This window comes from Monodon monoceros, unplaced genomic scaffold, assembly GCF_005190385.1.
Source record: "Monodon monoceros isolate NGI ecotype Baffin Bay Population unplaced genomic scaffold, NGI_Narwhal_1 Super_Scaffold_20, whole genome shotgun sequence".
NCBI classification, from domain to species: Eukaryota; Metazoa; Chordata; class Mammalia; order Artiodactyla; family Monodontidae; genus Monodon; species Monodon monoceros.
The window spans coordinates 73,944,436-73,961,246 of record NW_021703777.1 but is presented as its reverse complement, the minus strand read 5'-3'; the positions used below and the strand labels follow the sequence as shown (position 1 = coordinate 73,961,246).

At 39.1% G+C, this 16,811-nt stretch overlaps 1 protein-coding gene across 3 annotated transcripts in view; it reads left to right on the top strand.

The window, feature by feature from the left end:
• The window catches only part of FAM114A1 (family with sequence similarity 114 member A1), a 64,151-nt gene that overhangs the window by 12,158 nt on the left and 35,182 nt on the right, over positions 1-16,811 (top strand). For 2 of the 3 annotated variants that reach the window (XM_029236005.1, XM_029236004.1), the window contains exon 3: positions 6,061-6,148. The exons of the other annotated variant lie outside the window; for it this stretch is intronic. In XM_029236005.1, the coding sequence (XP_029091838.1) occupies positions 6,061-6,148 (88 nt within the window). The remainder of the gene's footprint in view (positions 1-6,060; positions 6,149-16,811) is intronic. 3 annotated transcript variants of the gene reach the window in all.

Here is a 16,811-nt window from a genome sequence, read left to right as displayed (position 1 = left end):
TTGTGTCTTCATTGCTGTGCACGGGCTTTCTCTAGTTGCGGTGAGCGGGGGCTACTCTTCACTGCGGTGTGTGGGCTTCTCATTGCAGTGGCTTCTCTTGTTGCAGAGCACGGGCTCTAGAGCACAGGCTTAGTAGCTGTGGTGCACGGGTTTAGTTGCTCCACGGCATGTGGGATCTTCCCGGACCAGGGCAGGAACCCGTGTCCCCTGCATTGGCAGGCGGATTCTTAACCACTGTGCCACCAGGGAAGCCTGCTGAGAGAATTTTGTTTTGTTTTGTTTTTTGTTTTTGCGGTACACGGGCCTCTCACCGTTGTGGCCTCTCCCATTGCGGAGCACAGGCTCCGGCCACACAGGCTCAGCGGCCACGGCCCATGGGCCCAGCCGCTCCGCGACATGCGGGATCCTCCCGGACCGGGACACGAACCCGTGTCCCCTGCATCGGCAGGCGGACTCTCAACCACTGCGCCACCAGGGAAGCCCGAGAGATTCTTATTCAAAAGATCACAGTAGAAGCCAAGACTCTGTATTTTTAATAAGTTCCCCCAGATAATACTCTTGCAGTCAGTCTGTGGACCCGTGTTTGGGAACCACTAATACGGGAATCGTGTAAAATTGAGAAGATGGTGAGTTCCATATTGAACATGAGATGAGACATCCAAGTGAAGATATTTTGTGGGCAGTTGGTTATAGTGGTCTGGAGCCCAGGGGATAGAGAGAGATTTGGAGGCCAGCAGCAACTGGATGTTATTTAAGTAATGGGAGTGGGTAAGATTGCCCAGGTGTTATATATAAATAAAGAACAGAGGCCAAGGACCTGGCCCTGAAGTCTCCTGTCTCTAAGCCACTTTGGTCATGGACCGCTCTTTGATAAGTTGTGATTGCCAGCAAAGTTCATTCGATAAATGAAATCAAATCTCAAATCACATTATACTACACTGACATTTTAAAATTAAACATTAATTAACAAGAAAGTTAAAGATAGCTTGTGAGAACTCATGTAGGCTTGAGAATGTGCCATTGTTTTGGACTTTTAGGTGCTTTGACCACTACCCTGCGTGAAAGGTGCATTCAACACAAATGTCTAGAATTCTAGGGGCAGGGGTTTCTTCCCTTATACCTGGCATCAAGAAACCAGAATTCTCCAGAGTTCAGAGATGGATAGAAGATCATTTAGTACAGGGAAAAACCCTTTCTTGCACCCTATTCATGTAAAGGTAGGAAGAGGCTCTAAAATATATTTAACCATCTACAAGTGTTTAATACCTTTAATTTCACCATCGAGAACCCCTTTCAGATATTTAAAATGCTAGTCAACAGTCCACCATGTTTACCAGTTAAAGCCCATTTCTGTAATTCAGTATGCTAATTAGCAAAGCATCATACGTTAATACAGATGCCAATAATAGAAGTGTTCATTATAGCTGCCTTTGGGGTATGGCTTTCCTGATTAGGATGCCAGCTGACCACCTGGACTGTGTGTATTTTATTGGAATGCTGGAAGCAGTTGGGTTGTATCTTAATCTAAGGAGCTTCCATAATATCACAATATGCATGTGGAAACTTTCTAAAGTAAACTGAAATCATCATAATAAGGGATGGACAAAAAAAGCAAGAGTCAAAAGATAGGTCATGAAAGCCATGAGAATAGAGTCTTCTAAGAATTGAAAAGTGCTTAAGCTTCTGATGCTACTGAGAGGTCAAGAAATAAAATGACAAAAATGAGTCCATGGCTTTGACAATGAGGAAGCCATTGTGATCTTGGTGAGAATGGTTTCATGCAATAGTGACCATGGGAGAGTCACCATGGTGGGTAGAGGTGTGGAGGGGGTGGATACAGAAGGCAGGCATCTTTTTTAAGAGTTGAAGAAGAGAGAAGCCAGAGAAGTTCGAAAGAAACATTTTGTCATCGTGATTTTCATTTGCTGGTTTTAAGATGGAGGAATCGTGCACATCATTAAATGTGGGAAGCAGCCAGGGAGAAAGGTTGAAAAACCAGGAAAAAAGGGAGAACCAAACTTCCCAGGCCCAGAGGAGTTCAGATGGAGGTGATAATTATAACTAAGAGGAAGATATCATTTCCGTTATGATAGAAGGGGAGGAAGTAATTGTGACTGGGGGTGCAGTAAAGTTAGATTTGTATTGAGATAGGTTTTTGATGTAGGCCAGTGTGTGTTTTGTCCATAAGAAAAAGCTACTCAGACTTTTAATTTGGTTTAAACAATTAGTGTTCAATATATTAAGGTTACAGATTCACAATGTCAATTCTCCCTAGTATTTACATTCATCTCACAAATCTTACTCTATTTAGAAGCCTAACATAATTGAACAGTCACTTTCAAGGGGCTTTTGATTAATGCTTGGTCCTTTTTGCCAACTTAAACACTGTCAAATATTTTTAAACTACATCTATAAACTTAATATACTTTTTAAGTACCTCATTTATCTACTTAAACAAAATCTTGCTGAGTACTTAAAAATTGTTGTAAATCTTAAATTTATAGAGTAGACTAAGCAACCCCTTAGGTGGCATAACATTATGCATAAACTTAGGAAGATTTCAACTTAAAAATCAGAAGTCTAATAATTCAATTATTCATTTTAAATTGATTTTCAAAAAATTGTCACTCTAATCAGTCAAATTCCTTAAACATCAGTAGTATAGAAAAGACCAGATATGCACAAAATGATTAATAGCATATTTCATGCTTTAAACCTTTCCATATTTGATGTTAAATCTTCCTAGAGTTGAGTGATGCATACTCACCAAGGAACAAGATTACCTGGGAATAACTGAGGCCATTTTCAAGCAAATATTTCGACAGAGCTGCAGGCCTCCAGAGTAATTTACATCCTCCCAAATGTCACACTGAGCCCTTTTTAGAACAGCTGTGTCACAAATTACAAAACTTAAAAAGGCTTTGGTCTCATAACTCCTACTGTCCACATCCCAAGACCAAAGTTATACACAGTATCTGATTCTTGATCTACTCAAGGAAATAGGACAACCAGGTTGGTCTTTATCCTTTAAGAGAGGTACATATATCTTCTATCTAAATGCTAAAGGCCTTTGAATTTGATGGAATTCTAAGATTTGTACATATTTTTCTATCTAATGATACCTTTGAACTTGATAGCCTAAAAATAAATAAATGTCTTTTATATTTAAAGAACTTCGAACTTGATAGAATCTTGCACTCTTTCGTGTTCTTAGGACCACACAACAGTTATAGATGTTTAAATGATCTCCAGTTGAGTTTTGGAGATCCCTCTTATCAAACCAAGTCTGATTTGCTGTTACAATATGCGGTCACTCTTCTGTGAGTTTATGAGGAAGGGACAGGAAGTTGAGAGAGTTCTTATCTGATGGCTTCTGTTTTCTCTGTAAATTAGGATGTGAAGTTCTCTGGTAAAGGAGGTGGGGGTTACATGGGTGAGGGTGAGAAAAAAGCTTTAAAATATCCATATATGAAAATGGGAGATCTGAGTAGATCCATGCTGCCTAATTTATAGTCTCATAAGCATGTGACATTAAAGCTATTTAAAGTGGAAACAATACTCAAGATGAGATATATTTATAATTCATGTCAAACATTTAGTTTTTGTGGTTTTATATTAAATGTGCACATTTAGTTATTTGAGTATTTGCCATTGATAACAAATATTCTTTTTAGCTGATCAGGAAGTCACAGCTCAATGTCAAAGGAGCTTTATTAATAAAGCAGTTGAAGTAGTCACACTGCAAAAAGTTCTAGACCCATTTAACATTAATTTCCACTTGCTAGTCAATTACCAGCTGTCACGGCATATTACGTATTGTAAATTTGAGTCAGAAGCTGTCACCCCTAAGTGTATTAACTCTCCCTAATCACATAGGTATAGATTGGTCCCATGAAAGAACTATATTAATCACCAACTTACATATGTCTTCATGATGGTATAAAATTGCCACTGGCTTCATTGCTGAAGTGAAGTAAATCAATGTAGACACCAAAAATGAAAGCAGACTGTCATGAATCTTGAGTATTTCCATTCATGTTAACAAGCTTCTCATTGTTTCCAAACAGAAAAATAATGTCAGCCAACTTTCAAAACTTTTTGCTTCTTAGTGTTAAAAATGTAGTTACTTATTATTATTATTACTAGTTAACATTTCTGGAGTATTTATTATGTGCTAGGCACTATGCTTACAGCTTTATGCGAATTATTTCTTTTAACTTTCACAATAACCCTGTGAGGTTATTGGTTCTTATACTTATGGTTGCATTTTTGTAATGAGTTAGTGATAGCTAAAAGACTTGAGTAACTAACATGTCCAAGTGGCAGAGCCTGGAGTCAAACCCAAGCAATTTAATTCCGTAACCTTTACTCTTGACCAGTAGTCTATGCTGATGGATGATGTTTGATATTTACCAGGTGAATCACTTAGGAATGCATTTGGGTGCAAGTAACTAAAACCCAACATATATTAGCTTACAAAATAGCAATTAATTTTTTCTCACTTAACAGAAAGAATGGAGATATGCAACAACTCACATTTGTTTAGTAGCTTAGCAGTACCAGGACCAGTGACTCTGTGATTCCCTGGCCTTTCCCTCATGGCAGCAAAAATGGCTGCTTCAGTTTCAAGCAAAAGGTCCACATTCAGGGCAGGAAAAAAGGAGAGGGGAGAGTCAGCACCAGACAAAACCGTGTAATTTATCATGAAAGCAAAACCTTTCCCATTTATATCTCATTTGTCAAAACTGTTTCACATGGCCACCCTTATCTGCAGGAGTGGAAGATAAGAGTGGAAGACTGCATGCCTAAGGAAGTTGGGGATGATGATGGACCAGCCTTGAGTCAAAAGTTATAGAATCTACAAACTCTGTAGGAATTTTTCATTTCCTTCTTAACTTCTTCCTTTCTTTTCTTGGAGTGAAAGAGCTGTTATTCTTCATCTCCTAATGTGTTCTTGCCTCATTTTCTATAATGCATTCCTGGATATTAAGGGAAAGCTGTGGTTCCACCGAGTCAGGGTGCATTGGTTGCAAGTAACAGAAACTAAGCACACCTAAGAAAATGGATGAATTTCAGTCATTTATTTAACAACTAAATTTATTAAGCACTCATTATACGCCATGAATTCTATGCTCTGTGGACATAACAGTGAACAAAGCATTAAAAGAGAGAGAAACACTGTGCTGGAATCTCATAAAACCCAAAAGTAGGAATGCAGTAGGGCCTTGAAGAGGGACAGGAAGCAGAGGCTGAGAAGCTCTCTGGAATCCAAACAGCTTCTCTGAGCATATCTCAGAGAAGATTCTGCTCACTATGCTTTCTCTTAATTCTTAGTCTGCATGGTAGGTAGAATATGGTCACCCCACATTGTCTGAGTTTTTATCTTCTATTCAAGCTGACCCAGAATCTCTCAGTCCCAATCAAAATACCTAGGAAAAAGAATTTGAATCAAGTGAGCCCAGGGACAGTGAGAGATATAGTTACAGGGGTCGTTGTGAGTGGAGTGGACACCTTGAAAGTCGTCTACGTCAAAAGGCTTCCTGTTGCTATTCGCCATCTCCAAGCTTATTGACGCTTTTCTAGACACTTTGCCTACTACCATCCATGCCAATGCTCCCTCCTACCACCCCAGATTTTTGAAAGTTAACTCTCCCTTGAAGAGCACATTATTTTAGTTCTGTAAAAATTGCATGAGTCAAGGTTGTTTTGGAGTTTTAACAAATCACTGTGTACCCTAAAATATTAAATCTCCCCCTCCCCTCCACAGCTCTATCCCTGTCTTCCAGATAGTGGGAGATTTGGGTCTTAGTTGACATCAAATTCCCTTCTCACTTCAAGCTAAGCCCTCAGAAGCCGACACCACTACAAACCAATTTGGTTCCAAAGTACACATTGCAATGTAGACTGGTATATTTTATGGCCCTTGTAAACTATAAGCCAATGAGATATGGTTGTTGGTGATTTTTTTTTTAACCTTCTCTTTGTTTCAAATGAATGGGTGTTTTTCCACTCAGGGATAAATGGAATCGCTGACCTTGTGGGTAATCTGGTTTTTTGCAGGCCGTGGATTCCTCTCCACGTGGAGGGGGCTGGGCAGGCTGGGGCTCCTGGGGCAAATCTCTGCTCTCATCAGCATCTGCCACAGTAGGTAAGCATTACACATTGCGTTTGAATGGATAAAGTTCAGGAGCCAAATAGGATATGACATTTTGATCATACCATGTACTGATAGAGTTTAACATTAGCTCATGACATAGTAAGAGCAAATTGTTTTCAGTGTTTGCTGTTCTAAGTGCTTCCTGTGTATTAATATATTTATTCTTCAAAATAACCCTATGAGGAGGCACTCTTATGTTCTCCATTTTAGACGTAAGGAAGCTGAATCACAGAGAGGTTAAACATTATCCAAAGTCAGGAGTGGCTGAATTGGGCTTTGAACCACACAGTATGGCTTTTAACCATTATATTGTATTGCATCTTAGAATATAAGATTTAGGCTTTTATAATATATCCTTAATGCTTTGTGTTTATCATCCTGCTTGAACATTTTAAAATATATAAATAGCCTACTCCCTAAAAGGATTTGAGGTATCTCAATAAAAGGCATTCGTCACAGGGTATTCAAATACAAATACAAAAAGAAATATGCAGGTAGGGAGGAGATATATATCAAGGATAATATAATTGAACATTGACATTAACTCTGAGATTCTTGGCTACCAGTAGATTATCCATCTCACTGAGTGATAAAACAAGACTTAGTTTATTTAGATAAATTTATTTTCCTTGTATTAAACTTTTGAAGAAATGTCCCGTATTGGCTCGTATACAAAGAGAAAATATAATGGACAATGTCTTCATCAGTGAAGGTTTGTCAAAATATTCTTCATGTGACCATTTCTTATATCCACTCTTCATGAAAACTGAAGGTACAACATAAACGTGTCTATGATAATGTAGCCGTAGCATTTCATCTTGAGGGTAGAGAGTGAAGAGCAGGACAGGGGAAGTCACAGGTAACACAGCTTGCAGATCATCTAACTAAGGTGTTCTCAAGGTATCTCTGTGGCATGAGGATCTTGTGATGGGCCATGAATTGGTCCAATTCACTGTTACTCCTAAAACCAGCAGGGCTGAGGTCTTTGACCCCACTCTAATGGACCATGGTTACAAACAGTTGAAGGGCCAGATACCTAATCTGATAGAACTTAGACTCCCTGGAAGAATGGACAGATTGCATTCTCCTAATTCCATGTCTGTCAAGTATCAGGAGAGCTCTGGCAAGAAGTAGATGGTGGTCAAATAAATGTTGCCCTCTGCATGAGAGCCTGGAAAGCAAATTTTTTTCTATTGCTAACTGAAAGGCCAGGTATGCCATGAATATTACATATGCAGATGGAAAAATTAATCAGATTAAAGTAGAAGAGCCTGTTTTGTTTTTTGAACAGGACAGAGTCTTTTCATGAGAGTGAGGACAGGAACCTGAAGGCATCCTACTTCCTAGGGAAAATGTTTGAGCTTTTAGTGTCTCTCAAATGGATCTTGCCACTGGCAACACTCAGGATTGCCAGCTTTCTGAACCAAAATTAAAAATGTGCATTCTAAAAGTTTTTGAAGTTGTGATAAGTCATGGAACAATAAATTATATGGTCACCAAATTATACGGCTCTCCTCATGGTTTATGTCATAACACAGTACAGTGTTTTGGGTGCTTCCAGTTATAATGGTGTCCAGAACTGCCCTGGCTTATAATGAACTTGGTGCTTCAGAAGGTTCTATTATAGACAAAGGATTTACTTTCTCGTTAAAAATTTAAATATAAGCTCCTTCCACGGTAGAGACAGCTATCAGCTGCCCTGTGGGTGTCATGTGCAGGTGTTTTTGGTACACTTACAGGTGCACTCACCTATGATTGCTTTGCTCCTCGTAGGTCTGACTCTTTGCTATTGTTTCTTATCAGTCAGCGACTACACCTCACCATTTGACCTTGGGCTTTGCTGGACCTTTATAAAGTTTTCCATCCATCAACTGGCGGCTTGCCTGTTGAATTTACTGTCCATTCTCTTTTTCAGTGTCCTGTTGTAATCTGACCTTTGCACATATACAGCCTAGTGCAGCCTTCATCCGGTGGACTGTGTTCCAAGACCTCTAGGTTTTGTTACCTGATTCAGGTATAACCAGTAGATGATGCTGGCTTTACTGCTTAAAAATCAGGCTGTGACTCCATGAATTCCTGATCCATAGAAACTGTGAGATAATCACTGTATGTTGTTTTAAGCCTCCACATATGTGGTAATTTGTTACACAGCAATAGAAGTGAATACAAGAGGGTCTACTTGAACTTCATTCTGATATTTGATGGGGCAATGTGTGACTGTCAGCTCATCTCAGAGGAACCCTGTCTCCACCAACCATAAAAGGGAAATGGCAGTAGTGATGGCACAATGATCCTGCTGGTCCACAGGCAGTTATCTCCCCAGGTTCTTCTGGATCAGTTACTGCACAGAGCCAGGTGAGAAGCACCACAAGTTTTAAGTGGTTGCAACATTAACAAGACACAACATTTATTTGAGGTGCCTTAGGGAAACCTCAAGAGTAACCCCAAACCCAAGCACAGGCTAAAGATTAAGACACTGACTTGAGGTCAAATTAAAAGATGAGTGCCTACCAGTATGGGCTGGGACCTGCCATGGGTTCTCTGCTTAGTGACTTGCCAGGCTGAAATCAAGGTGTCAGCTAGCTGCATTGTCATCTGACATTCAGGGTCAGTTTCAAGGTTATTCAAGTTGTTGGCAGAATTAGTTCCTTGCGGTTGTAGGGCTGACACCCCTGTTTTCTTGCTGGTTATTGGCCAGGGTCACTCAACTCCTAGAGGCTGCCCTCTGGTCCTTTTTCAAAGCCAGCAGGATAATTTCTCCCATGCTTCAAATCTCTCCCTTTAGGAAGGGCCCAAGTCCCTTTTAAAGCCCACCTGATTAGTTCAGGCTCATCCAGGATCTCTCTTTTGATTAACTCAAATTCAACTGATTAATGACCTTAATTACTTCTGAAAAGTCCCTTCACCTTTACTGTATAATGTAACCTAATCATGGGAATGAATCCCATCATATTCACAATCCTGTCCACACTCAAAGTGGGGGGATTGGGCTTCCCTGGTGGCGCAGTGGTTGAGAGTCCGCCTGCCGATGCAGGGGACACAGGTTCGTGCCCCAGTCCGGGAGGATCCCATATGCCGCGGAGCGGCTGGGCTCGTGAGCCATGGCCGCTGTGCTCCGCAACAGGAGAGGCCACAACAGTGAGAGGCCCGCGTACCGCAAAAAAAAAAAAAAAAAGTGGGGGGATTGCATGTTGTATATGCCAGGGTTGAGAATCTTGGGGTGATCTTTCAATTCTCCCTAACAGACCTCCCTTTTCCGTTTGAAAACCTCATCAGTTATACCACCAATGCCAGAAACTTAGTATTTTTTAAGGGCTCTGGCTACATGTTGGAATTTTTTTCTCAGGAGAAGGAAGGATTTATTATTACTTTCAGTAAGTAAGGAGAACACCAGGGATCCTTCCCAAAGCACTATCTCCCTGATATATGTTGGAAGTTTGAAAAGCATTTTAATCTTGGCATTTTTCTCTTATTTGCACCCACAATGACCAAAGGGCACATGAGGGAGAGCAAAGAAAGTTTGAAATATTGATACTCATTCTAAGAATCCCTTTGGAAAAATTGGAGCTATCTTTAGAGATGTAGAGACTAAATATGTTCATCACCGCTGGTCATCACAACCCCAATAAATGCAATAACAAGATAGCTGAATGCCATCCCTAAGTTGTTCTCCAGGTACATTTTGGAGATTTTTGGTCAGGATGGGCTTTAACTTTACAAAGTAATAGTAGCTAAACTAATAGCAGTATATACTTGAAAACGAGATAAGTATTTTGGTGGACCTGATAGAGAACTAAAACTTGAAGCATAAGGGGAGGCTTAGGTTCCAAGGCTGGAAACAGGCAGCGGTGATGATTGGGAATTTGACTCCCAAAACATAACAGGGATCACAAGTGTCCCACAAATGGTGAAGTGTCACAGCCAGGCTCACAGCCTGAAATAGACGGTTAGAATAGGGTTCAACCACCTGTTTACAGAAGCTTGAAAAAGTTATGGGCACCGTCCTGGGTTGTGGTCTATCTTGAGCTACTATCTTTGGATTGAGAGAGGCAAGCAAGGCAGACCTTCCATTATGTACAGGCAAATAATATCCATCCAGGGCTTTGCAGCATTAACAGTTTATTATCACAGGGTGAAAAAACTTATTGGAAAACAGAGCACTCACAGCAGCAGACAAGCTCTTGAAGGTTTATAAATTGCCTGTGGAAAGTAAAGAAAGAAAATAACCATATATTCTATTGCAATTAATTCCTACTCAGAAACCTCATGTTACCCCCGGGGTAATTCCAGTTGCAGATGGAATTCTATGCAAGACAGCATCTATAACAAAACTCAGAGCTGTCAATTGAGCACTAGAAACAGAAACCAATACTTCTTACAGTTGTTGAAAAACTGCAGTCACAATCATTAGAACTGTTTAGAGTTGGCAGGAGAGTAACTGGAGAATGGAAAGATTTAGAAGATGATTCTGTCCTGGAAAGAACACTGTATCAGAAGTCATAAGACCTGAGACCCGGTCCCAACTGCTACTAGCTTGTGATCACAAAGAATTGTCACTACCTAGCTACACTATGCACTGAACCTCTCCAGATTCAGCTTCTTACTTGGGAAAGTATGGGTGGAAGAACTTGAGAAATTCTAAGATTCCCTCCAACTTCCAGAATATGATGATTCCATAGTTTGTGGCTGTATATAGCAGGAGAAAGATATTCGTAACCACTGTGCTAAGTAGAAAAATATAGAAAATTGATTGACTTTTTGCTACACTGTATTTTTATATTTTATCTTTTGCCTCACTACTTTGACCCCCAAGGTTAAGGGAAAATGAGAAAAAGCAACCTTTCCAATGCTTATATAAAATCCAACATTTCTCAGCCAACAATTGTTTTTGGAGAGGCCATATCTTCTGCATTAGTTTCGTTGACAGCCATGCTATTATCACATTCTAAGAAGACTTGATCAGCTGCCATTCATGCCTTTGGACAAGTTCGTAAGATACAATGAAAACGGTTGTTATTTAAGATCCAGGAAGAAACTTGAGTGGGAAAGGAAAATGTAAAAAAAAAGAAAAAGCAATTTTGATGATAATTTCAAAGTACTGTTGTGAGAACCAGATGTGATTTCCCACAAGCACCTTAGAGACCTGACTTAATCATAGAATATATTGCTAAGTTAAGTGATGGACCAGTAATCAAAATGAAAGTCAACAATGCTGAGATATATACAAATATACCAAGGTAAAAATTCTATAGTAGAATAGATCAACTTATTTCCAGATACTACAAATGACCTATATGTTTATTTAAAATTCTAGTTTTGACAGTTTTATGAGTCTCAACACCTTGTATAAGAGTACCTGAGGAGGGGGAGGGAGATCTGATCTGCATATTTACCTTTTCAGAGTTACCATTGTTCTCCTTCCCCATTCTCTCCTGAGTTACACAATTTTTTCCTTCAGCACATTTTAATGAAAGTCTTCTACCAGCACTGTCAGAAATAATGACAATGTCTTTTTATCACAGAGAACGGCAAACTTGTCAGAATGATACTACAGTAAGAACTCTTAACTAGGTATTTCAGTATCAATATCACATGGGTTTATTTTTGAAGGTGGCATTGCTGATGATGTGAAAATTCTCAAGGATCATTGATACAAAAGATAATAGGATTAATGCTTGGAGTTTGTTCACAATCCTTTACAATCTATGAATAAGTTAATGAATTCCTATGTGATGGCAAGGCAAACACTATGAGTTCAGAAACTCTTCTTGTCTATTTTGAACCTAAAGAAAAGTGAGTATCTGATTACAGAGTGGGCATCAACCATCATTACGGAGAGAGAAGACTTTTCCAAAAGGAAGGTTGATTGGCTGCAGGTTCTGCTGCCCTGAAGTTGGCTTTAGTTGAGCACAGCAACACCATCTATGTGTTTTTCTAGATAACTACTGCTCACAACTATAATATCTTGAATTCATTGATAGTAGAGACTGAGATGCAGCCAATATTTTTATTTTTATTTATTTATTTATTTTAACATCTTTATTGGAGTATAATTGCTTTACAATGGTGTGTTAGTTTCTGCTGTATAACAAAGTGAATCAGCTATACATATACATATATCCCCATATCTCCTCTTTCTTGTGTCTCCCTCCCTCCCACCCTCCCTATCCCACCCCCCTAGGTGGTCACAAAGCACGGAGCTGATCTCCCTGTGCTATGCAGCTACTTCCCACTAGCTATCGGTTTTACAGCCAATATTTTTAAATTGTTCTATTTCTCAAAAATTCACCCAAAGAAGAGTAGAAATTGGCACAACCTTCAGAAGAGCAATTAACACTATCTATAAAATTTTAAATGCATGTGTCCTCTAACAGTTCCACTGTTGATTCTTTGCAAAAGTTCATTAATGTATATGTCCAAAGATGTTCAATATGGAATTCACTCAGCAAATACATATCTTACCAGGCCCTATTCTAGGCACCTGAGGTAAAGCAGTGAGTAAACAAGATGAAGACCTTGTAGTAGAGTTTACAGACTCGTGGAAGGGTGCAGACAATAAACAATACACATCCAGCAATCCCACTCCTGGGCATATACCCAGAAAAAAACCATAATTCGAAAGGATACGTGCACCCCAATGTTCATTGCAGCACTATTTACAATAGCCAAGACATGGAAGGAACCTAAATGTCTATTGACAGAGGAATGGATAAAGAAGATGTGGTATATATTTATATAATGGAATATTACTCAGCCATGAAAGAGAATGGAATAATGTCATTTGCAGCAACATGGATGGACCTAGAGATTATCATACTAAGTGAAGTAAGTCAGACAAAGACAAATATCTTATGATAGCACTCATATGTGGAATCTAATTTTTAAAAAGGCTGAAACAAATGAACTTGTTTGCAAAACAGAAACAGACTTACAGATATCAAAAACAACTTATGGTTACCAAAGGGGAAATGTTGCGGGGAGGGATAAATCAGGAGCTTGGGATGAACGTACACACGCTACTATATATAAGATAGATAACCAACAAGGACCTACTGTATAGCACAGGGAACTCTATTCAGTATTCTGGGATAACCTATAGGAGAAAAGAATCTAAAAAAGAATGATTATGTGCATATTTATAACTGAATCACTTTGCTGTACACCTGAAACTAACACAACATTGTAAATCAACTATACTCCAAAAAAATTAAAATTTTTAAAAATTAAAAAATAAACAATACACATAATGAGTAGGAAGATTATAGAGAGGGTTATAAAGTGTTAAGTCTATGAAAAATATAAGGTAGTGTCAGGAGTACAGGTTAAGCTTTTAAAAAGGGTGGTGTGGGGTAGATCTTAATGAAATGGTATTTGAGCAGAGACCTGAAAGAGCTGAGGGAGTTCACCAGGCATATATGAGAAACTGGAAACAACCCAAGTATCCATCCACAGAGAATGTTAAACATGACAGAGCCATTCAGTGGAATTCTGATTCTATGCAACCATTAAAAAGAATGAGGTAGATCAGTGTCCTAGGTCGAATGCCCGGGGAGAAACTGAGGCAGGTATGAGTGTCCTGGAGTTTTATTAGGAAGGACCCTCAGGAGCAAGCCTTGCAAGAACTGGGCTGCAATGCAGTTGCGTCAGAGGCCACAGCCCATCCCATAGGGAGCTTGGGGGTTGGGATGACCCTTCAGAGCTGTCCCAGGGCATAAGGCACAGGACCAGGCTTTTGTATCACCAACTTCCCCACTGACCAGTCATTACAGTACAGTCTTGAAGGAGCCAATTCCCTTTGGTGAAGGGCATTTCAAAGGGAGGCGTTTAGCTTAGAGCTAGCTGTCAGCAGGGGTGAAGGAGCATTGGGATCCCAGGTAGCACACACAGCCTCCACCACCATCTACACATGCTGAGACCTCCACTGTATATGGTGAAGCCGGGTCCAAGACACTTATATGTAGGGATGTGCTTTTCAGAACTTTTCCCTGAAAGGAATCAACAAGAAACAAATCAGACTTGTTATCCTTAGAAGGAAATGGGGGGTAGGGGGTGGGGTTGGAAGGAAGGCAGGGCCCCTTTAAGTCTTTTAAGAGCCCCCTCCTTTTGGAAGTCCCTCTCATATCACAACAACTATAATAAAATGCACCCACATCCCTCATTAAATATATAATTTATATATAACTGTGGAAGAGTTGAATTTGCTTGAACTATAGTTGACCAAGTATTACATTTTTGAATACATTTAAGTAAATATTATTTAATTTCTAATTTGCAAATTTTCTTTTTTTGTCTTTTAGAACCAATACTTCTTTTCAGGTCTTAAATCATTCCATAGGCCCCTGTAAGCTCATAGACTGTATTGACTGTTAGGTCAATAGGTGCTGTTTAGGGAGAAAGAGGCTGGCCCACCTTCTGTTGTCTATGTTCCTATACTCTGATTTTGCTAATATTATAAATGTTTATTTTTACTTATTTATTTAATTTTACATTTTTTATCACTTTAATTAAAAGTTTTATTTTGAAAAATATTCAGACTTACAGAAGAGTTGCAAAAATGTTATAATGAACTCTCACAGTACCTTGATATAGATTAACCTAATAAATGTTTATTTTTAGAAATCAACCAGATATATCAGAGAAATGAGATTATGGGATTTTTTTAAAGTTTCTTTTCTCTATATCCACCTTTTAAAAAGAAAAAGAAAGAAATGAAATGAAAAAGAAGGAAATGTTATATTAAAGATTAAAGCAACCTAAAAGGGGAGAACCCTCTGAACAAGTTAGCTGCTGCCCTCCTGGGGGGTCCTTTATCATAAGGGACTAGCAGAAATTACCCATAAGGCTACCCAGTCATCCAGGGTGCTGTGTAGAACTACTGTTGCTCCCCTAAGTTACCACTTGGTCAGAGAGACCCTCCCACCAACAACAGATTATTTTCATCCTCCAGAGAGAGGGGAGACCTCCCTTCAATGGGGTTTTGATCTTCTCAACAAGAAGTGAGGTTGGCAAAAAAAATTTGAGAAAAAATTAAACTGGAGGTAGAAGACAGCACCACACAGTGTCTTGGGATCCATGCCTGCACAGCACAGGGATGATCCTAAAAACATTAAGCTGTACCAACCCAAGGCACAGCTGGGAGGGCCAGGGTTAGAGGAAGGTTTCACTGCAGGGGTGACCTTCACCTGGCTGTTTGGTCAAGGTAAGGTAACTCAAGCTAATTTTAACATAAACCAATATTTTAAAGATGAAGAAGCTCCTGATTAAGTATCTGATCTCCAAGGAGTTATAGAAATGGGACTAAAATGACGTTTAATCAACTACAAACAGCATGTAAGACTTTCTTAACATAACATAGTGATTGAGCAAGTGAGTTTTAGAGTCAGAAATATGGAGTTCAAATCCTGCCTCTGCCACTTATTGGTTTGGGGACCTTCAGCAAGTAATTTCACATCACCAGGTCTCAGTTTTCTCAATCGTGAAATGGGCATAATAGTATCTCTTACTTCATAATGAAAAAATTAAATAAGATAATTTACTACACTGAAAATATTTAGTCCAGTGCCTGGGACATAGTAAGTGCTCAATAATGTTGACCAGTACCAAGGGTTTCACATATTTCTTCTCAGTGACCTTATAAAACCCTGGGAGGTAGATGTTATAAACCTCCTTTCAGAGAAGACACAGCAGCAGAGACTCAGAAAGGTCACCAAGACCACATGGCTAATAACTGATGGAACCAAAATTCCTCCACAAGACTCCTGACTCCTAAGTTTAGGGTATTTTCCACTAGAGTATGGATGATAAATTAAACACCAGCCAATCATTTAACATTTGTTTTTAAATGATACAGTATCACAGCATGTATTATCTTACTTTCTTTGCAGTACTCACCTTTTTACTGCAGTAAGTCAAAGAGTAGAGGATATTCCGTCTTTAGAACGATAGAATTTGGATGGGTTCATTTCTTGGGGATACTTAGGGTTCATGATGACATGTGAAGAAATGAATCCATGAACTATACCCTGTAGTACTATTCATATTGGTTGTTTTTCTCTGTTATTGGTAGAACAAAATCAGTATCTCTGAGAATGAATTGCTCTCAGTCAAAAGGTAGCAGTGGCTCCATATTATTACTTCCTTGTCTGGGCACTAGATGTCACACTAAGTAAAATTTTAGAAGTTATTCTTCAAAGTAGGGTGTGGCATAGAGTCTAAACCTTAGCTATGAAAAACCATAGCTTTATATTTCTAGTAGAATGTAGTTAAAGATGTACTTTCACTAACAAAAGAACTCAGAAAAAAAGAACTGTTAATTAGAAAATATAATTGGAGGAATCTTAAATATGTGCAAATCCTGGTACATCCATTATACCTCAATAGTGTGTGTATGTTTGTGTGTATATGTGTGTGTATGTGTGTGTGTGTGTGTGTGTGTGTGTGTGTGTGTAGGTGGAGTAGCAGCCTATTGTCATGTCTGTTAAAAAGACACATTCTACTTATTATACACATAAAATGGTATTTCCTTCCAGAAACAAAGCAATTTTTCTAGAGGCAGGTAAGGCATACATATCCATAGTCGTTTGTGAGAAGCTGAGATGGTGAGAAGCTGTTCTTCCCCGGGAAAAGATTCAGACATGGCTCTAACCTGCAAAGG